The sequence below is a fragment of the Perognathus longimembris genome, chromosome 5, assembly GCF_023159225.1.
Source record: "Perognathus longimembris pacificus isolate PPM17 chromosome 5, ASM2315922v1, whole genome shotgun sequence".
Lineage (NCBI taxonomy): Eukaryota > Metazoa > Chordata > Mammalia > Rodentia > Heteromyidae > Perognathus > Perognathus longimembris.
The window spans coordinates 76656582-76679179 of record NC_063165.1 but is presented as its reverse complement, the minus strand read 5'-3'; the positions used below and the strand labels follow the sequence as shown (position 1 = coordinate 76679179).

Genomic DNA, 22598 nt, shown 5'->3' with positions numbered 1-22598 from the left:
AGCAGAAACAGGAATTAACTTTAAGCAGTTTTTTTTTTTTAAATAAAGGTATTTCCAACAATGAAAAAGCATTCTACTTCCATATCACTCATGTAATTGCAAGGACTACCAGTTAAGCTTAAAATAACTATTCAGCCCCCAGATGGAAAGTTGTGCAGGGGAGCGTTAGAGCAGACAGACAGACAGATGGGAAGAATGTTTCCATCCTGATAAGAGCCCATTTCCTTTTTTGGTTAAATACCACACTGACCTCTTTTAACAAAGCCTTGACCAGGTTTGAGTCAGATGTGTGCCTCAAGTATCAGCATTAAGTTAGTCTGTACCAATCCCACAGGCAAGCAAAAGAAACCCAGAACAGCTAGTCATTTCCAGATTTCTAAAATTCCAGATGAAGTTTAATAAAAAATGTGTAGTCATAGGACGATTAGACATACTCTACTACATTGCAATGTCTGTGAGCTACTAAATTCCTCAGCAGAGCACTGTGGGAAGTCATGTAGGGTACACAGCAGCCCTGAGTCTTACAATAAATCAGGAGACTTTCATAGGGTGTCCACATTGTTCATGGAAAGTACCAGGTACAGACAGACCTACTGCTTGACTATCAGTAAATTGTTCTAAATCCTTGTAAAATCTGTAATATCAAGCCTGTTCTACAACTACCCCTTTAAGAAGCACTTCTCTGTTCTGCCTTCTAGTTGTGATAAAATTTGACAAAGCCATGAACATCTTACCAGTCCTGCTGACAGTAGGTTCTGATTAACATTCTATATTCCATTAAGAGCTACTATTACTGAACATTTATTATAGGCTTATAAGAACCTAGTTATTAAATAAATAGATCCACTGCTAATAATAAATATGAAACTAGTTTACATCATACTACTCACTTACAGAGGAAGAAATTCAGCCTGTTTGAGGCAACCATTATTAATCATCTAATAAATACAGAACCAGAATTTATACAGATCTGCCTAACTTGTAAACCTATGTAGCAATCAATAAAGCTACCCAGTTTCCATGCACTCACTCTTTGCAGATTGAAGTTTAACTACCATGGATCTCTCACCTGGTGTTAGGAGACAGAATGTGAGATAGAGAGACTGCCAGCCTGTACCTCCACAGCTACAAAACCGTGATGGGATCGCCATCAACTAAAACTCAAGATGGTACTGAGAACTCTTGTAAGCCAGCCTAGCGTCTTAAAATCTTTCTTGGAAGTCCTAGCCAGGGCTTTTTCAGATAACAAATGATGACATGATGATTTCATGTAAGTTTAAGACAGATAAAACAGTTCCATTCTGTTTCTAATACCTTCACTGAACCCTGCACTCTGTCAGCTGTGTTTTGGCTAGAGTGTCTTTAAAGTGGCCTGGCCTATTTAAAGAATGCAAAACTACTGAGTAGAGTCCATAGCACAAACACATCACATTTGGGGTCTTATGAAAGAGAACTCTGCACCTGACATTAATGAGAACCACAGCAAGGCACAGCAAAGCACTGCATGGGCCTCAACTATACTCGACTGTGTCACTAGTGAAAGGAAGAACTTCAAGAAGAACCAGAATGAGAGAAGAAGGGGACACAGGGCCCACCTTCACCTGTGAGAAGGTCAAGTGTCCGCTGGAACCATCTGGACGCAATGCATCAACAAAAACTTACCTTCTGCCTACACCAAGCTTTACGAACTTCTGTAACTTATTTTGGACAACTTTTGTGAGAACTTACAGCCACAGCTGTATTGGTCAAAGTTATACTCTTTGGTTCACTTTATAAAACTATTTTAAAAGCTTACATGTAATTTCTAATCCACAGAGAACTCGTTCATTACAGTCCTCCCTCTAGAAGGATCTTATACTCCCATATTCTTTTAGCATCATCATTAAAAAAAATCCAATTAGCCCTTTCTTTGGTTGCTCAAGTTTTCAGAGACTTGCATAGTCTTGTGAAAGCTGTTTTTTAAAGGTCAAAAGAATTAGGTTAATTGGTTTCAAATTGCCTACAAGTCTACTTGCTTCCTCAAAATCAAGATTAGCTTTTCTCATGATGACACCCCTTTTCCCTCTGCATCCTCCCACCCCCCAGATTATTTATCCTATTTTTTTAAAAGAAATTAAAATGGGCCAAGTTACAAGAATAGAAGAAAAAAAGGAGGGTGTAACAAATATGACAAGAAATGTACTCACTACCTTATTATGTAACTATACCCTCTCTGCATATCACCTTATCAATAAAATATAATAATAATAAAAAAAGGAAAAAAAAAGAATAGAAACTACAGGTAAACCTCTTGGCATTTAAGTGAGAATGAGATGAGTCTGTCTCGTCAAACAATAGGCACATATTGCCAGGGGTAGTAGCTCATGCCTATAATCCTAACTAGTAAGGAGGCTGAGAGCTGAGAATCCAGGCTCAAAGCCAGACCAGACAGACAAACCTTATGAATAACTCTTACTTCTGATTAACTAAAAAAAAATAGCTGGGGGGGAGGGAGGTGGAGCTGATCAAGCAGTAGAGCACCAGCCACCAGCAAGAGGAAGGCCTTGAAGTAAGCCCTAGTACAGGCACAAAATAAAAACTAAACAAAAGAACAACAAAAAAATCAAACAACAAAACCAAACTAAACCAACCAGAAGAATACAAAAAGAGAGAAGTCATCCATTGGTTTGGGAGCTACCACAGTGAATATAAGGCACAATCAGCAATGTTTGGTATAAGAAAGTTCTACAAATATTCCTTAAAAAATTGTCTAGGGTTGTTAATATATATATATGACCAAAAAAAAAAAGGTAAGACAGGCTACATATCAGATAATTAATACAAAAATATTCCACTAAAATGCTGCTGGAAATAATACAAAACTCAGAACTGGAGGCAGCCTTTAGTGAAAATAAAAAACCTAAGCAGCAGAGTAAGCCACTGACTTCAAGTCCTAGTATCAGCACCAATGAATGAATGAATACAAAACTAATGTATGATGCCTACTTTGTCACAAATTATATATGGAACATTCCTTAGTAATAACAGTGGACGCTAGGTATTATTCTAAACACCTTACAGTTCCTTATTTCATTTATTTTACAGGTTTATTCTAAAAATTGTATTATCTCGTCCTAATGTTAAAGATAAGGGAATTGAGGTAAGATTATACTCGTGTTATCTCCCTAGTTTGTAGGAGAGCATTAATTCAAACCCCAAATGCTACCTATGATTACCTCTGTATGATAAGCCTGCAGGTAAAATACTTACCTAATTAAAAGTAATGCTCACTAGGCTCAAAATGTGGGGTCTGGTTAATGTCTCTCCTCCAATGGGAGAAAATAAAACTGAAGCAGATAAATTAGAGAAATATTCCCAAATTACTAGGCCAGAAGACAGCCAAAAACTGTGGGAAATAGCTGACTCAGATACTTCTGGATGGAATATAATTTATCAGAAGAATATTTTTGTGATTCAGTAACAAACATAAATCTTTGATGATCTAATATTTATATTTAGGTACAAAATTGTTTATTTTATATACCATGTACTATTTCAGAGATTATTTCTTAAACAATTTCTCTGCACACATACCTGGCCCATTTTTCCTATAGTAAAAAAATAACTCGCCTTTCTTTTCCGTATACAAAGAATCAAAAGAATAATAGGTGAGAGTCTGTAATGAGGTTTCTAAATATTGATTGTTCCATTAAGCAATGAGGAAGCCAGTTTCACAGAACATTTATAACATATGCAATATACTTGCACTCTGAACTCTGCAGCAGGTAGTTAAACAAGTACATTCCTTCTCAGCTGTCTGGAAGAAGCTTTAATAACTTTAGTAAACTTCAAGCACTTAGAAGGCCAAAATAACTTTGCACTGGAAGCAAGCATAACAGTGCTAAAATTTCTCCAGGAATAAAGATGTTCCAGCAGAAAATCTTTTTAAAAATTATTGTCTATACCACCATTGTAGCTACTATAGATGAAATGTTAAAGTGAAATCAAGCAGCTCTTATGATCCATGAGGAATACAATCTAGTGAATCATTTAGCTTCATAGTACAATACTCAACCCTACTGCGGTACTATCTTCTGATTGATTAGTATAAAGCCATTTTATCTTTAAATCTGCACAGAAGAGAAAAACAGAACCAAGAACAAGGATAAACTACAGTTCCCCATTAACAGACTTAAAAAAACTTATGCCTGAACTATATTTAAATATTAGTGTTGGGTTTATTACATTTCTTATTTACATGTTACCTTCATGTAGTGGAATACCAGAGAATAATCCTAACATTGAATAAAATACTTCAGCAAACATTTCCCATTGGAGGACACACTAATTATTTTATCCTGTTTCCTAAATCAAGCCCTAAGTTTCAACTGTCAAGAGGAAGTCAACAGTATTCTTAAAATCTTGTAGAATTTTGAATGTGGTTTATTTTTTCAATGGTGCAGGGATGGAACCTAGGGCCTTCTGCATCCTAGGTAAACACTCTACCACTGAGCCATACCCCCAACCTTGGAATATGTCTCTGTATACATGCCAAATAATTTGTGTTTTATTTTTAGAAATGCTGGGGTTGAACTCATGGCCTTATGCTTATGAGACAAGTGCTCTACCATTTGATCTGGCCTCCAGAGCCCTTTTATGCATTGTTTATTTTGCTGGTCCTGGGGCTTGAACTAAGGGCCTGGGCGCTATCTCTAAGCTTTGGTGCTTAAAGCTGGTGACTGCTCTCCTACTTGAACCACAGTGTGGCTTCTGGCTTTTTCTGAGTAGTTTATTGGAGATAAAGAGTCTCACAGAGTTTCCTGCTTAGGAAGGTTTGGAATTGCCACCAGTGCCTAGCACACTGGTTATTTTTGAGGTAGGATCTTGCTTTATGCCCAGGCTGTGGTCCTCCTACTTGTCTCTCCCTATGTCACCATACCAGGCGATGGATGAAATAAGTTTTCTCAAATTTTAAGCTAGGGCTGGGTCAATCCATGATCCCCTTGTTTTACCAGTAGCTGTGACTATAGGTTGAGCCATGGTGATCAGCAGAAACACTTACATTGATTAATCAAATTCATACTACAATATTTGATTAGCAAATTCAAACTGAGAATTAGATCCAGTTTTCTGTAGTATCTTTCAACCTGTTGCATTCAGCAATTTTCACATTTTACTTCTAACAATGCATTCTTTGGACCACTTATGAATCACTTAACAATGTATTCCCAATCCTGGGACTCAAGTTTCAAGACCAATAAGCCACACATGTTTTCAGGTCTTATCTGGAGAAAATCACTAACTTCATTTATTGGGCCCCACTTGCTATGTTCTTTCTCAACCTATTAGTTTATTTAGAGCCCTTTCTTTTTTGGTAATACTGGGGTTTAAACGCAGGACCTCATGGTTTGTCACTTATAATAGTTTTCCACATGGTGTTTTGTATCTAGGGTCGCCTATTTTTCTGCTAAGGTAAGCTGACCATGATCCTCCTTTGTGTATCTCCTGTGTGGCTGGAATGGGTGGGGACACTGCCATAGCCAGCTAGCCGCATCCTTCCCTTTCAAGTTAATTTCTCTTAGATAGGTTAAGACAAAATTTCTAATATTGTTCAAGCAATTCATTTTACCAGAAACCCAACTCCTTTGCAGAGTTAAGGTTCAAACGTGTTTTTCATAAGTAGGAAGAAGATCATTTAAAAACTGCTGGACCAAAGTTCAGTATACCTAGGTTTGTTCTAGTTCTAGGCAATATGAGGATAGTAATTTCACAAGTCAGGGACTTTATTCATCATCAGAAAGGGGATTAGCCAATCCCTAAGACATTCCAAAACTAGAACTCTTATCTACAAGAGCATATTAATATTAATTTACTGTACTTAACATTAGATGTAAGACAATTCCTCCAATTAAAAAAAAAGCAACCATGTCCTCAATAGGTAAAATAAGTGGCATCTTCCAAATATCAACTTTAGAAAAGTGCTTTGTCACCAGGTACAGTAACTCACTGCAATTCCTATGCCTGTTGTTCTAGAGATCCTGACTGATCACTGCATGTCCAACTACAGCTCTTACCTATCTCTTGATCCTTGATCCTTGTACAGGATCCTTGTCTGGTTTGGTCCTGACTCCTAAAATTGGTCCCCACATGCTGTTTTCTTTATCAATGACTGTTAGGACTTGATAGCATTGGACAATTCTTATTTGTAAATGTATTCTTTTATGCAGTATCTATCTCTGCCACTGAAGTTAAACCTTCAGATGGGGAATAGAATATCTATATCTATTGGTCATGTTTGCATAAAGTGTTGGCACAATGCCTAACACAGACAAAAGTACATTTCATACAAGTAAGTATGTCAAGAACACAGATGAAAAACATGAAGCAGATGGTAAGCTTATAAGATAGTATGACACACTTGCCTCATTAAACACAGGATACATGACTGCATAGAGGGGCATAGAAACCATGGAAGTGGTCTCAGCTTCATTCTTCATCTCTTCCATTGTCATCCTCATTCAAAAGCCAACTAGAGTAGAAAAAGCAGTGCTAAAATGCAAAAGAATCTTCATTCACTGCAATATTTCTTCTCTTCTTTCGTGTTAAACAATAGGGCACAAAATATACACGGACCTGGTAGATAGAAAAGGAAAGAGAAATTTACCTTAAAGGAAACCAAAAATACAAGACATTTTCCTTCCCAAAACATAGACTCTTATTTTATGAAAAGCTAAATTGGTAACAGCAACCCTGTTCACTAAGACACCATTTGCTTTGCAGGCTTAGGAATTACCCTTATGCCACTGCTAACCTCACTAGCTAGGCACTATTTCACTATACAGTGATTCAAAGCCCACTTTACTTAAATGGACTGAGCTCTTCACAAAATACCAGGTAAAATGATGTATCTAATTTCATTATTCACAACTGTAAAAAGTATTAACTAGATGCATACTTACAGTATTTACAAGTAAACTTACAATGTACAGTGTGAGTACATGTTAAAATGAACAGACTTATGGTATTTAATACATCTATTCATGTTTTTGCTATTTGTACACTGACTTTATCACTTGTTAGCACCAAAGATCATGGCCAAATTTTAAAAAAATTTTATCTATTTCAGAAAATATAATTTTGTCAGTGGTACTTTTTAAAATTTTAAAGAATTCTGACACAAGACTGTGAAAGGCAAAAGCCTGTGGTAGTTTGGAGCTAAAATTAAAAATTCAGCAGTACATCCCAGAACTCTGTGAATTGAGGTAGGAAGAACACAAATTCTGAGTCTAGCCTGGGCTGCAAAGGAGACTCCAGCCACAAAAACAGACAGTAAGATGGAAAAGAAAAAAAGAAAGAACTCAATGAGGAACTAAGAAACAAAAAAAGGGAAGAGATTGAAAGAGGAGGGCTGAAAAGAGGAAGAGGAGCATCCACTAATGAAAGACTATTACCCTGAGAGGCTGGATTGTTGAGTTTGTTTGTCTGTCTGTTGTCTATCATGAGGCTTGCAGCTCTTTGTACTCAAGGTTAGCACCCTACCACTTTGAGCCATAGCTCCACTTCTGGTATTTGAGCAGTTAATTAGAAAGAGTCTTATAGGGACTTCTCTGCCCAGGCTGGCTTCAAACCACGATACTCAGATCTCAGTCTCCTGAGTAGCTAGGATTATAGACATGAGGCACTGGCGACCAGTGGGAAATTGTTTTTTGAAAGAAAAATAACTTGTTCCAGATCACACATGCAGAGGCCCCGGGCTTGGTGGATCTACATTTGATACTCCCACATCACAAAACCAAGGATGGAGCAAAAATAGAGAAATACAGAACATCCCATCTATCCTTAAGCACTCAGTAACTAAGAAATGCGTGTTTAGTAGCAACTAGATACTAGATGCATGATACTGTTGTTGGTTATTAAGAATTTAATTATGGGGCTGGGGATATAGCCTAGTGGCAAGAGTGCCTGCCTCGGATACACGAGGCCCTAGGTTCGATTCCCCAGCACCACATATACGGAAAACGGCCAGAAGCGGCGCTGTGGCTCAAGTGGCGGAGTGCTAGCCTTGAGCGGGAAGAAGCCAGGGACCGTGCTCAGGCCCCTGAGTCCAAGGCCCAGGACTGGCCAAAAAAAAAAAAAAAAAAAAAAGAATTTAATTATGCCAGAGTTTTCGAAGACCTAAAGTCTGAAAGTCACAAGGTTCTGGCATGCTACTTCAAAAGCTCCAGTCACCTATCCAACTAGAGAGCAAGAGAGCCAGTGTGTTGGACTGTATTCTAACAATGAAAGGGCTCTCAGTAGCTACTCAGGGCTCAGTCCTGTTTCTGATATCTCTAAATAAGGAAAAGGATTCTTATTTCAAGCCTAAATTTGATTCCTGACTGAAAGCACTAAAAGGAAAAAACTGCATTTTACAGAGGCAAAGGAAAAATACTACCTGATCCTTTGCCTGACTTAAGCAGATTGCATGAAAACAAGAAAGGAGGGACAAAAGTTGAAGGCACAAAAACTTAAGGGACCTAGAATATACGTGTAAGACATAAGCACAACCAAGACACTGAGCAAGTAGGATGTAATTACTTATGTACTACTTGACAACCTGCTTTTCCACTTTAAAAAAATCACTTATATTTAGCAAATATTTTATTGAACATATAGGCATAATACTATATAGATAGCAGAGAGAAAAACAGAAGTAAAATTAGGAAAGTGGGAGAAAATGAGGGAGGGGGTAACACTGTTCAAAAGGAAATGTATCCACTACCTTACTTGTGTAACTGTAAGTAAATTTAAAAAGAAAAACAAAAATACAAAGTTAGGCTATATACCATTGTGGAAGAGACTACGTAGATGACAGAACCAGAATTACAAAAATGAGGAGTTTCAAAAAAGGGTGGCCAAACACTTTGGGACAGGGTCAGGTAGTATACTTCTGTAATCCCAGCTATTCAGGGGCAAAAATCAGGATGATCAGAAATCAGAGGACAGATCATGCAAGAAGTGAGCAAGACCCAATCTCAACCAACAAGATGGGAGTGGTGATACACACCTGAGAACACAGGTGGAGACCTAAAACTATCCCGGTTGAGGCTGGCTGGCTGCATGACCATACATGAAAAACGAAGTGGGAAGGGCTGGGGCACTGGATTAATGAGTGAGTGCCTGCTTTAAAATCAAAAGATTCAAACCCCAGTACCTCCTCCTAGGGAGAAAGGTAGCCAAGTTTTAAATGCTAAGAAATAGGGGCAATAACTTCAAAACCCTGCAAAGAATAGTAGACCTAATAGTGTACAGGAAGGGGGCTTCTGAGAGCGAGTTGGGGAGAGAGAAGATTTCCAAGCCTCCCAGTGGACAGCAGATGGAATCTATCAAGACAAGCAGGAGCATATCACCTCAGTTATGTATACAGAGTGGTAGAGGTCAAGGATGATCATCAGGGCAAGGCCCTGGAGTTACTTTCAGAACTCCCAATAGTTATCTAGGTCTAAATACAACAAACTTGCTCAAAGACTTAATTTAATGCTGCAGGTTAGACCAGTAGCTGGCCTATATCAAACTTAACAACCGCAGTGTTATTAATATGGAAAATGGTCTACAAGGCCAATTTACAATTGGACTGTGTAGAATGTGCATGGACATTTCAGACCACAGTTTCAACAGCAATTACATAAGACTTCATGTCAATATAACTACAAAGCCTTTTAAAATATTCAATTATTCCACCAATATTAATTCAAGTTAAAATGCCCCGTCATTCCTTCTACAAGTGTCTTCATTTGAAATGTTTCGGTGGACAAACAGCAATGGCTTCCTTCTGTGGGAAAAGCAAAGGGTCTCTGCAGTAAGCAGGTCTCAGACCCCACCCCTTGGACCAGGCTCCATCTCTGGAGTAGCAACTCCTGGTCACTTTCCCTGTGGCCAGGACCCAGGAGCAGAGCTGCACCCTAACATTTACATCCTGCTTTTTGGAGTGACAGCTAATCAGGCTTGCCCAGACAACTATCACAAATTCAAAATTTAAACCTGAAATTGACAAAAGTGATCTTACCCACCTCTCAGCTCATTACTAACCAAAGCTCCCTCCCAAGTGTGAATTCACTTTCTCACTGCTACAAAACCACCAGACACAAACAACCTTCAGGAGAAAAGCCTTATTTTGCTGTTTCAGAAGTTTCAGTCCATGAAGGCATGGAGGGTGTAGAGCACGCTACTGGCCTCATAGTGAGAAAGCCCATAATAGATGGCTGTTTCCTTTCCCCCTTTTATTCCACCCAACCTCCAGGACTGAGGGTGGGTTTTCCCCCCTTAATTAATCTTCTCTGAAAAGGTCTTACTAGATCTCCTAGCCCTTTCCCATCCAATCAAGCTGACAATCAAGACTGACCATCGCATGTAGGTATAGTGACTTTTCTAGCTAATATAAAATAAGTAAAACTACTTAGCAACTATTAAGTGTGTTGCCTAGATTAGAGGAAATTTTTTCAGTTCAAAGTAAGTTTAGGGGCTGGGGATATGGCCTAGTGGCAAGAGTGCTTGTCTCCTATACATGAGGCCCTGGGTTCAATTCCCCAGCACCACATATATAGAAAACGGCCAGAAGCGGCACTGTGGCTCAAGTGGCAGAGAGCTAGCCTTGAGCAAAAAGAAGCCAGGGACAGTGCTCAGGCCCTGAGTCCAAAGCCCCAGGACTGGCCAAAAAAAAAAAAAAAAAAAAGTAAGTTTAGTTTACAACAGTTTAGCAACTACAAAATTAAGGGGGAAAATGAACTGTAAATGCTAAGAACTTAGACAAAAAGTCTAAGTTTCAAAGGTGTTATTTTCACTTGGGTTTGTGTATATGTGTATGATTTCAAGTTTGGAATTCAGGACCTCCATTCTAATGCTTATGCACAAAAAGGCATATATTCAACCATTTTCTTTAAAAATGTACTGTATAATATATGGGAACACCAATATGAATTAAGTGTGGCCAACTTCTTATTTATACTTTTCTCCTCTTATTCCTTGAATATTCAAAACAGCACTGCTAATTTCTAACACAAGATGAATCAACTGTAAATACTTTCCTGGGCTTAATACAATTAATTATCACTTGTTTCTGATGAGAAGGGTAAAACACAGATCCCTGGCTACTCCCCTGCCAATTCTGTGCCCAACCACCATCAGTCTGCTCAAATAAAGAGCCATACCGGGTATATCTCAAGGTTCAGAAGCAGCATTTCCTGACAGGGACCCACTCTACTCCATCTGTGGCACGAGATAACTCTACACCCAGTTAGAGGAGCGCACAAACAGAAGTCTCTGGCACTGGTATAGACAGCTCTTCTGTAGAAAAATGTTCCTTCGGAAAACTCTGTACTTCTGACTACTCAGTTTAAAAAGTTTGGTCATCCTTGCACTGAGCAGGACTTTGTGTGTTTATGTTTCCATTCAGGTGTATTTATTTTCCCAGAGACAACAGACAGCACAGCAGGCATGGAACAGGCATTGGTGAATGAACAAATAAATGACACAGTTTCATCAGGCTTACTAATGGTTTTCAAATACCAACCTTGGTACAACACAAGAAGACACAGAAATCTATAATCTATTTAAATAAAGTTGTGAAGTTATATCTCCAGTTTTTACTTTCTTTTTTTTTGTTATCTCAAGCTCATCCTAAAACTTTATTATTAGAATACAACATCAGATAATTGCAAATAAAATCAGAATCTGATGAAAATTTATTATGAAAATAAACAAAACTAAAGATAAAACAGTCAAATATTACAAATGCTAATGTCTCACTTGTATAAAGACTACTAGGATGTCTTTTACATACTAGGAACACAACTGGTTAACAGTAATTTAACAGTTAACAGTTTCTCCAAATTTAACAATATCCAACACAGGTTAATCTTGCTCAACAGATAGAAAGATCCAAAACATGACTGAATTTTTAGTAGAAAGTGCTTCAGTAAGCTACTACTACCAGCACTTATCAAAAATACTCCTTTCAGGGCTGGGGATATAGCCTAGTGGCAAGAGTGCCTGCCTCGGATACATGAGGCCCTAGGTTCGATTCCCCAGCACCACATATACAGAAAACGGCCAGAAGCGGCGCCGTGGCTCAAGTGGCAGAGTGCTAGCCTTGAGCGGGAAGAAGCCAGGGACAGTGCTCAGGCCCTGAGTCCAAGGCCCAGGACTAGCCAAAAAAAAAAAAAAAAAAAAAATACTCCTTTCAGAATCACCAAGAAGAGGAAAGGAGTCTTCTATTCTTACAGGTACTCTAGATGACTCTCATGAACCAGGCAGGCTGGAATGATACAAATTGCTAAGACTAGCCTCAGGAATACAGATTAAGTTTAAGTAACTAGGAAGAGGACATATGGTTCTCCGTGTGGAAACTCCACTTGGTCATTGGTCTAGGCCATGCTTTCATGAGAAACAAAAATGGGGAGAAATTATATTACCTCAGTGGTGTGGGTACTCTAAAAGTCAGTGATAAAATTTCATTACTGGTATCCATCAGAAAATATTTCAAGGTAAATTTAAAAAACAAAAGCTTCTCATCAGGGCTGGGGATATGGCCTAGTGGCAAGAGTGCCTGCCTCATATACATGAGGCCCTGGGTTCGATTCTCCAGCACCACATATACAGAAAATGGCCAAAAGTGGCACTGTGGCTCAAGTGACAGAGTGCTAGCCTTGAGCAAAAAGAAGCCAGGGACAGTGCTCAGGCCCTGAGTCCAAGCCCCAGGACTGGCCAAAAAAAAAAGCTTCTCATCAGATCACAGAAATTATTTACAAATCCTGGTAGAGGTCCACCTCCTCAACAGCTGCTGGATTCAGTGTCTCAAATAATACCTTCCTTGTTTTTAGTCTATAATGAAGTATCAGGAGTCTGATCCATCAGTACCCTAGCAAAACTGGATTTCTTTTAAACCTAAATAGACTATAGTAGAGCTGGAAAGGCTACAATCATACCCCTCATACATTTTAGAGCTCTGAGAGGTCTCAGGTAAAATGCTATAGCCACAAGCTAGAAAAAAAAAGGACTGTAGAGGAATAGGAGAAACATGTCATCCTACTTAGATCAGAATAAGATTCAGCATCTCTCTCCTTCTATAAATGTTATTTTCAACAGTTCGAAGCCTATCAGTTCTATAACTTTATTTTCAGGCTATGTGGAACCCAACACCCTGACATGCACGACTGTCAGTAGTTGCTAAGGTTCCACGTAAAGATTATCTACAAATGATCTTGTTATTAATTAATACAGAGCACTTTGGCACTTCTATGTTTTAACTGCGTACACACATATGTATATACATATGCATATGTCTACCCATGTATACAAACATGTATACACACATTTTATATAAATATACATCATGTATGCCTATCTACCTGTGTATATATCTCTGTATTTTTCTCTTGGCTTTTTCACAATGGTAAATAGACTAAGAGATACAGAGACAAAGAGTGAGAACTAAGGTCTGAAATATGGGTTCAAACCAGACCTCTAGTCTTAAACTATCTTTGGTTCTGAACAAGGCTCTTAATTAGTTTCTTCTTTACAATGAATGACAACTAAGTTGTCATTTCTAATTAAAAGATGATATAATCTCAACCATAAAGCCTGTATATTAAAGTTTATGTTGCTAAACATTTTATTTTGGCTTATTTAAGTAACTATCCAAAGAAGTACATATTTTACAATGAATCCTCACATGACTATAAAGTCCAACCTACTACGTCAAATTTGGAAAAGTGCCTCTTCATTAAGCCACATTTTACAGATATTCAATACCACTAACCAGTCTAAGAACTACCTATGTTTATTATTCCATAAACATGAGGTCAGAAAATAAGACCAACAGAACAAATGTTTGTTGAGCTATTAAAGTAACAAAGATTCTAACTAAAACATTTAAAAGCTGAGGTGAAAAGGTCTATACAAACAGCTTTGGCAAATTAGAGCATAATGTCTTAGGATAGAAAAATGTCTACAAGTAATAGTGCTCCAAATTCAAGTCTATTCATCACTTTATCATTTGTTGTTAATCTCATTACATCTGTTAGAGATGATATTTCTTCACGGAAACAGATTCCACTCTATGACTACAGTTAGTAAATCAGTCATCATAAACTTATACTTTTAGATTATACACGTAAAATCTGGAATAATCTGGACCTTGAATGTCCCTCAAAGGCCCACAATATTAAAATCTTTGTCCCTCCAGTGGTAGGATCTTGCAGTTCATGTCTAGGGATAGGACCTTGAAAAGGATCATAGGCATTACTTCTTCTATCCCTGCCCTTGGCTTGGGATGTCAAGTTTTTGCATCGCTCTCACCCTAGTGTAATACATCACCATAGATCTAACAAACAGATCATGAGCTAGACTCAAAAAATGTGGTCCAAATAATCATTTTTCTCTTGAGTTTGCTGTGCCCCATATTAGTTTACAGCAATAGAACTAACAGAATTTCGTTCAAAGAAATGCTGCTGATGATTGTGAGCTATTCACAAGATACTGTGTAGGAGTCTTTGTAATTAGTTGGCAGGAGTGTGCAGGAGTTAAGAGGAGCAGGCTAGAGGAAGCATAGAATGCTGTAAAGCAGAACCTAACTGGTGTTTCCTGTAGAAGTTCAAAAGACCAGAATGCTGAAAGGAATGCAGCCAGTAAAGGTCAAGCTCAATTTCATATGAAAATGAGGCAACTGGACCAGAAGTTATCCTTGCCATACATACTACTACAAAACAAAACAAAACAAAACAAAAATATGAATGCATTCATTTCATTCTCTGCTATTTTGTGAGATACCAAGCTTAGAAGTGATGGAACAGTTTATCTGATGGAGCATATTTCAAGCCAGCAAAACAACTCAAGAAGTTTGGCTAAAAGCAAAGGGAAGTAAAACATTAAGATCTGAAAAATGGCTAGCTTGGCCAGAAAAGCAGCATGTAAAAGGTGCAGACAAAGCTGGTGCAGCTGCTAGTGTGGATAAAAAGCCAAGAGCTTTGAACCAGGAAAACAGGAGAGATAGCCCAGGGCAGCTCAGGAATCTGAAGGCCACAGCACCCATCACAAGCCCAAGGTTGTTTGCAAATTTGTAGCAAAGACTTCCCAGGGCAGAGTCTTGAGACAACTGTGGATAACCTGCCAACCCAGAACTGCCTAGGAAATTGTTTTCCCAGGATTCCCTTCTCTTGCTGAGCCCAGAGGGCACTCAGGCAGTTGGTAAGCTTTGGTTCAAACAGCCAGGTATGGCTCAGGCTGAAGATGGCCCTGGCATACTCCACCAGACGCCCATGTTCCAGGAAGGCAAACCATAGGCCTATCGGGTCATGAAGTGTGCATCTAGACTTCGAAAGAAGGCTTGGGAAACCAGGCACTAAGCTGCTGGGGCAGACTCCCTGGAGCAGCACCCAACAGGGTAATGAATGGAACTCTGGAGCTGAAGCTCTTACTTGTACTGTAGCCCTGGGAAGAAAGATGGACAATGCTTGCCAGGGTCTGAACCAATAAGGCAGGGGAGGGACGGGGTGGGACGGAGGATGCCTTTAGGCGTTCCCATTAACCTTGCTGTGTGGATGCTCGACAGGGAACTTTAGGATTTAATGTTTGCCTTGCTGGGTCTTGCGTCCTGTCTGATCCTATCTATTCCCCTAGTTTTTCCCTTTTTGAATAGAAATCTATACCATTTTCTCTATCTTGGAAAAACTTCCTTTGTCATCTGTACAGGGACTCACAGCTAAGTATCTTGAACATCTCAGCACACTTTGAATTATGAAACAATACTGGCACGGTTAAGACCTTGAGGCTCTTAAAAATGGTCTGAGTGCATTTTGTCTGTGATGCAAACCTATGTTGTGGACCTCAGAATATAACACAAAGGCCCATGTCTCTCTTCTTGGTTCCTAACAATACTGGGAAGTGGTGGAACCTTAAGACTTAGTACAAGGTACTTAGTTTTAGAGGTACACCCTTCAATAAGATTGTGGGACCCCAGGTCTCCTCCTTGTTCTTTGCTCCTGAGCTTGGGAGGCAAGGTTTTTGGCTCTACCATGTGCTCTGATCCTACTACTTCACCAAAGGCACAAAGCAACAAGGCCAAATAATAATCATGGATAGAAGTCACAAAACTGTGTAAAGTTTGAACATCTCTGGAATTTTTTTTTGTCTTAGTGACAGAAAGTCTATCACAAGAGGGTTAAGGTCCCAAGAAAGACTCATGATATCCTGACAAAAACTGAAATAGAACTGTTTCATTTATACTTAACAATATTTAGAGCACTGTTACAAAAGAAGTGAGCATAGTTTTATCATGTATAAGATGGTAATGATATCATTAAAGTTGCTGTGAAGACTGTGTAGTATTACAGACAGAACAATACATGAGACATAGTAATTATTTCATATTAATTTTTGTGACTAAGTAGAGAAAACGAATGAGCAGTCCAATCTAGGATGACATGATTCATCTCTCTACCAGGCAAGCCCACACTACAATCACCCCTAAGACAGGTATCAAGGATTTTTGGAAGCCAGGAAAATTGGTAAATGGTTTTAAATCTCTTCATGACAGCACCCCTTTATTTCAAATAAAATCTTTTAATAGCTCTATACATGAGAAATACACATGCTAAACTGCTCATTCATTCGATCAATGTTAGCACCTACAGGTTGTTACCCGTTTCTCTCACAGCTCTGATCCTCTTTTCCCCCTCGTCCAACAAAAGTTACTCTAGATCCACTGCTCTAGAATAGCAGCTACATAGATATAGATGAAGCAAAAGAAGAACTAAGGTAAGTGGTCCTAAAAGTAAGGTTAAAAGCTAGCAGATGACATCCAGACCTAGAGTTTTCTGTAACTGTTTCCAATCTCAACTTTAACCGGTAATATACCTTCCCTCATCACACATGTAACACACTGAACTAATTTAAACGTTAAAATCCCATTTAAAGTGAAACCAGCTATATTTTATCTGACTCAATCTCCAGCTTTTCCTATTTAGAAATAAAAAGTCCAAACTCACATTAAGAAACAAAACAAAAATGACAGTCAATTTAATCAAACACACTACTGTGCTAGCTATTCAAGTCTGTCGTACTGGATGTATCAGCTAGTCTGCCAAACAAAACGACTTCAAATTAACCTGCTCTGTTTTCTAGGACACCAATGATTCAATCAGACAACTTCCTGCAAACTACAGGAAGTATCCGAGGCCTGCACCAGGAATGTAGTTCTGATTTGAGGGTACTCTAAGGTACAGCACTGTACAAGGCTGGGCATCTTTCACTTGGCACTAATGAGGTCTCACCTTCAAAGATAATTCCGTCATGCTACATGCAAAAAGTTCACATATGAGTAGTGCTGGTTCTTAGTACAGATCTGTGAAGTGGTCAGGATATAATTAAGATTTTCTACACATAATACACAACATAGAGGAGGACAGCAGTGCTTCATCTGAATCAGAAAAGACCTGAGTTAGAATTTTTGTCCATTTGGATCCAATCACCTATGTTACTTCATTTCTATTCCTAAACTCTTAAAAATTGAAGACACTAACAACTAAAGCACTCATTCACACTCAAAGGGTTCTTAAGAGTATTAAGTGTATTTAGAACACTTAATGTAGCTGACATCTAACAAGCGTTTAATTCAGTTACTATTACTAACTACAGTAACCAAAGAAAGGCCTACATAAGGCCCAATCTAAACTGCAAGGCATGCAGACATATAGTTTGTCCTTCATATCCATGACACAAGCACCTGTCTTGCCTCACCTTATTCTGAGCATACAAAAGAATAGTGTCAAGTCACCTTATTCTGAGCATACAAAAGAAGTGTCAAGTCACTTACATAACTCATCTGCAAATCTCTTTCCCCCTCATTTGTCAAAACAGAGGGAATATGTAAATCTGAGTCACTCGAAGAAACTTACATATGGCCAAAAACAAATTACTCTAAGTTTGGGGGGCACAAAAAGAATCTGGCCATCCAATGTACCTTAAAACTATTTCCAATACTAATACTAATGTCAGAATTACCCTTTATTCCGTTCCCCGTACATAGGTCAACTTAAAGGAAGTTGTACCCTGGAAGCAGGCTGAGTAGTATATAAAAATCAAAACATGATCAAAGACCTTCTACAGACAGTTCATAAAAGAAGATAAACTTCACAAGATAACCAAAAGTTGACAACCAGAACAAAGAGATCACTACTTCTGAACTGGATGATGGAAATGGAAACACAGATAAAAATAGCAAATGGCTTCTAAGATAGCTGGGAACTGGATGGGAGGGAAGAAACATATCTCTTTCATTACAACATTCTATAACCCCCCCCCCTCAATTTAGTGTAAATCTGTGTTAAATCTTGATCTAAATACAAATGAAGTGAAGATACTTGTTAAGGGAAAAACAATGGTTCAATAGAACAGGTTCCTCTTTTGTCCATGAAGTTCTCTCAGTGTAGCAGCTCATCAGTCCACTCCTGAATTGAATAGCCAACCAGTGTTTAACAGTCTGGGTCATTCAATTTCCCTTTTTCTTAGTATTTATGATCTCATGCTTTAATTTCTCCAATACAATGTTAGAGCTTTCCATTCAAATTTCTCAGATAATCAGGTAAATGTAACCCCTGAGAGTATTCTTAAAGTTCTCTAGACTTCAAAGTACAGTCGAGGGGTCCGTACTAACCTGGGTTAGGTTTACTAGGGCTGCATCTCTAAGTCTTCCGGCTCTTGCACTTAATGATTTCAAATTGCCTAAGGCCCTTACAATCTGCAACTTGGATTTTCTTTGCAGCAAAAATTGTGCCACAAGGATCTCTCAAAATTGATTTAAGAAAAATCTTTAGGCCCACTAGTTAAGTAATCTTGGCTCATCTGTTGAATACTAGGTGCTAATGAGGCCAAGGTTTCACCTTAACGACTGCCACTCAACTTCACCTTTTGCCCTGCACTGGATCTCAAACAAAGCTACTAGTCACAAGAAGAAATGAGGCAAGAGATTGGTTATCTTTAAGAAGATATTCTATTCACACTTCCTTCTACAACCTTCAGTGGTCAAAACTACAAGGCAGAACCTCAGAAACCTCCCAAGTTTTCACAAAAGTACCAAAATGCCAACGAAATAGGTATGAAGACATTCACAAGGACCAGAGAATTTGTTCAGAATCCTCTGGAATGAAATCAGGAAAGCCTTGCTGCAGTTGGAACTGCTGGAGGGAGCAGTTGCCTCCTAGAGGCCAGGTCTGACTCATTCAATGTTCCCAGCTGGCTCTTTCAGTATAGCCTTACATAAGTATGAGTGAGCAGTAGAGGGAGCATTTTTAGGGTTTGTCATTCCTTAAATCCAATCTCAGTTAGTTTCCAGTTTCCAGGTCATCCTGAACAAAGACAGAATAGCTGAGTAAGGCAGAGACAATGGTCAGTACCAGGGAGCAGGTGACAAGTTAGAGAAACTATTGTTGTTCCCCTTTCTATGGCCTATGGTCCCCTATTATCAAATGAACTGAGCATGGGGAAATTCTTAATACATATTAAAAAGGCTAAGTGCCAAAGAAATGGTCTTTACAAGCCCTCCCTCTCCATTTACTCAAGGACGGACCCACTAACTCAAGTTTTACCCATTTTCCATCTCCTAGATAGAACTCTGCATAGTCAAGGCCAGCAAGTGTTGGTAGGAAACAATGATGAAACATCAGACACTGCCCATGCCCTTGAAAGTGTGGAAGCCTGCAAGGCAGTGACAATAAAGAAACTACAACGTGTCAGGTTGCCACTCTGCACAGCGTGTGTACTGCCTCAGACATGACCCCAAAACAGCTAAGTGGACATACTTGCCATTTTTTGAAGAAAATACAAAAAAAGAGAAGTTGTAAAATACACAGGTGATCACAATTCCATTTAATGTATATTAAATCCAGAAAGAAAGGGCCAAGAGACTTTGTCTGTTACCAATGTCCTGAATAGAGTCAGAGACAAGAGCTTCTTACATGTGCAGCTCCCAACATGGATTCTTGTTTTCCCACAGAGTTAACAAATCAAGTACTTTACTTGCCATTGAAAGGAAGTCATCTATTCCCATGCCAGAGAAAAACAGTGTGTTGAAACTGCTTGCTAATCTCTATAATGTTAACTTTCTAATACATTGTGTTTAAAAGTAATTCATTTCTGCTTCCCCAACTGACTGTAGCATTTAAAATACAAATTCTTGGTAACTTTCACTCCAATGCTAACTGGCTCTCAGCCACAGTATCACTTTTATTGCAATGATTAAGTCTCTTTCCATTTGGCCAGCCCCAATTCAAATCCTGAATACCAAGGTCACGAGTCCTCTGACCTTATAAACTGGGGATTACAGGGCCTAACCTCTTAAGGCTGTTGTAAAGATTACATGAGATGATGTAAAATGCCTGACGCTGGGCCTGCCACTTACTGTTCAATAAGCTGTAGCTATTGTACTGGATTCCAGCTTATTCAAAAGTAGATTTAAAGCAATTTCACACATACTATATATACTCAATTAATATATAATAAATAAATGAGCCAAAGGATTACGCTATGCAATCTAGCCTTACTTCTGGTGAACTTAGTATTTCCCAGGCTAGCCTGTCTGACTGACTCAGCATATTCCCACTGCTTGCTAATAAAATTCTTCTCTTCCACCTCCTTCATCTTTTCCTCCTTCTTACCCCCTCCTCACCCTTTACCGTAAATCATATTTAGCTTATATTAGAGAAAAAAGTCCTACAAGTAGCTTAAAATACTTAGCAACAATTCTTAGTAAAATTCTTAGTCCTAAGAATACAAAAGAAACAGTACCTCAGTTCCATCCAGGCAAACTAGTTACATTAAGTAAATATGACATTTTTGCTCAGGGTTCAAGTAACAGCAGCACTAACACTAAGTTTAGAACATATCAAACCCTAATATTTTATAGCCAAATATTAGCAATCTCCTTTTGACAATTATCCAGTGGGAAAGTGAACCAGTGAATCTATGAAAGCATGTAACACTACAGCTGCTGAATATATTTTGTTCCATTAATGTTATTTTGGAAAAAGTTACAGAATCTGCTGTAATACCAAAACATAACCTAGTAAATTCATGAATTTTTGATAACACGTTTTCAAAATGATGCTTTTACTCTTGTCAAGTATTTTGGCTTGACACAAGCAAAATATCACCTTAAGACCCACTGCCATACTATAATAAGGCCAAAAGGTAAGTGCATCTGAAACAAAGAACATTTCCCAGTCACTACACCTAAAGCAATGAGCTTAAAGGTAAAGCATCACTAAGAACAAAGAAAAAGGAGATACAAACTGTAGCATCTTCTCTGATTCCAACAATTTAATTGCATTTCTAAATTTAATAAGTACATTTTCTTATATCGTTGGTGTCTTCAGTTATAAAGTAAGTGTTAATACCACCTAAATGAAGTGAATGTTTTGAGAACAAAATCAAGGTAATACAAGGGAAGACAGAGTCCACTGAAACTTGCTTTCATGTTTATATCTCACCATAAAGAATAATGCCTGCTCAAAGCAGGGAAGCAGCAAGGTCTACCGAAATTTAGCTGTAGATAAAAACTACTTCACATTCCCAAAAAGGTAAGTACCTATTCAGATTTTAGAGATCTCTAAGAAAGAATCAGCACTTTTGTACATTTATATTAAGCTTTTAGCAACAACTTCTTTGCATCTAACCTAACATAGACTTTGGTTCACTTGTAAAATCCTTCATCCTTCAATTGTCTATAATGTGGAAAAACATCAGTTTTATTTATTTCTGTACTGGAGGCACTATGTGTACCTTTATCATTCATTCATTCAGCAAATACTGAGTATGTCAGTGTCAATGGTAGGGTAAGACACAGGGCAAATAAAAGTTCTTGCTTAGATACTTCCTAGTGAGGAAGACAAGCATTCATCTAATGACTTCCTCCTGTGACAGTGGGAAGAAAAAGAGTAGGGGAAAAGAGCTGGGGTAAGACTGGGTGGGAACTTACTCCCATGTGTGATGGGGAGAATGGGGGAATGGAGAGAAGGTGTCAGGTCAAGCATCCCGAGGTAAAATATCTTCATTGACACTTTGAAACTGTACAGAAGTTGGCCAGCTTTGGGATAAGGGAGGAGGAAACAGTCCAGGTAGAGCAACAATCCCCAAGATAAAAATTTCCCCAAGTCAAGAAGTTGAAAGTCATGGTAAATGTCAAAGGATGAAGAACTGCAATGGAGACAGAAGATACAGTGGCAGCATTAGACATAGTAAGAAGGTAATAACTGAGTAAAAGTTAGTCTTTTTCTTTCATAAAATAATCTACAGGAACTGGGGAAAAAAAAAACGGTGCCAATACCAGGCTTGAATTCAGGGCCTCATGCTCTCACTTGACCTGCTTTTTCCCAGCACTCTATCAGTAGAGCCACACCTCCAGTCTGGCATTTTGATAGCCAACTGGAAATGAAGTCTCACAAACTTTTCTGCCCAGGCTGACTTCCAATCTCAATCCTCTAAATCTCAGACTCCTGAATAGCTAGGATTATAGGCAAGAGCTACTAGTGCCTGGCTGGAACTAAGCTTTTACTTCACAGTATTAACAGTTCTGTAGCAGAAGAATCTGT

At 38.6% G+C, this 22598-nt stretch overlaps 1 protein-coding gene across 1 annotated transcript in view; it reads right to left on the bottom strand.

Annotated features, from left to right (window-relative positions):
• Pdcd10 (programmed cell death 10) overlaps window positions 1-22598 on the bottom strand; it is a 41017-nt gene that overhangs the window by 15897 nt on the left and 2522 nt on the right. The window contains exon 2 of the mRNA XM_048347173.1: window positions 6402-6612. Coding sequence (XP_048203130.1) covers window positions 6402-6497 — 96 coding nt within the window. The 5' untranslated portion in view covers window positions 6498-6612. The remainder of the gene's footprint in view (window positions 1-6401; window positions 6613-22598) is intronic.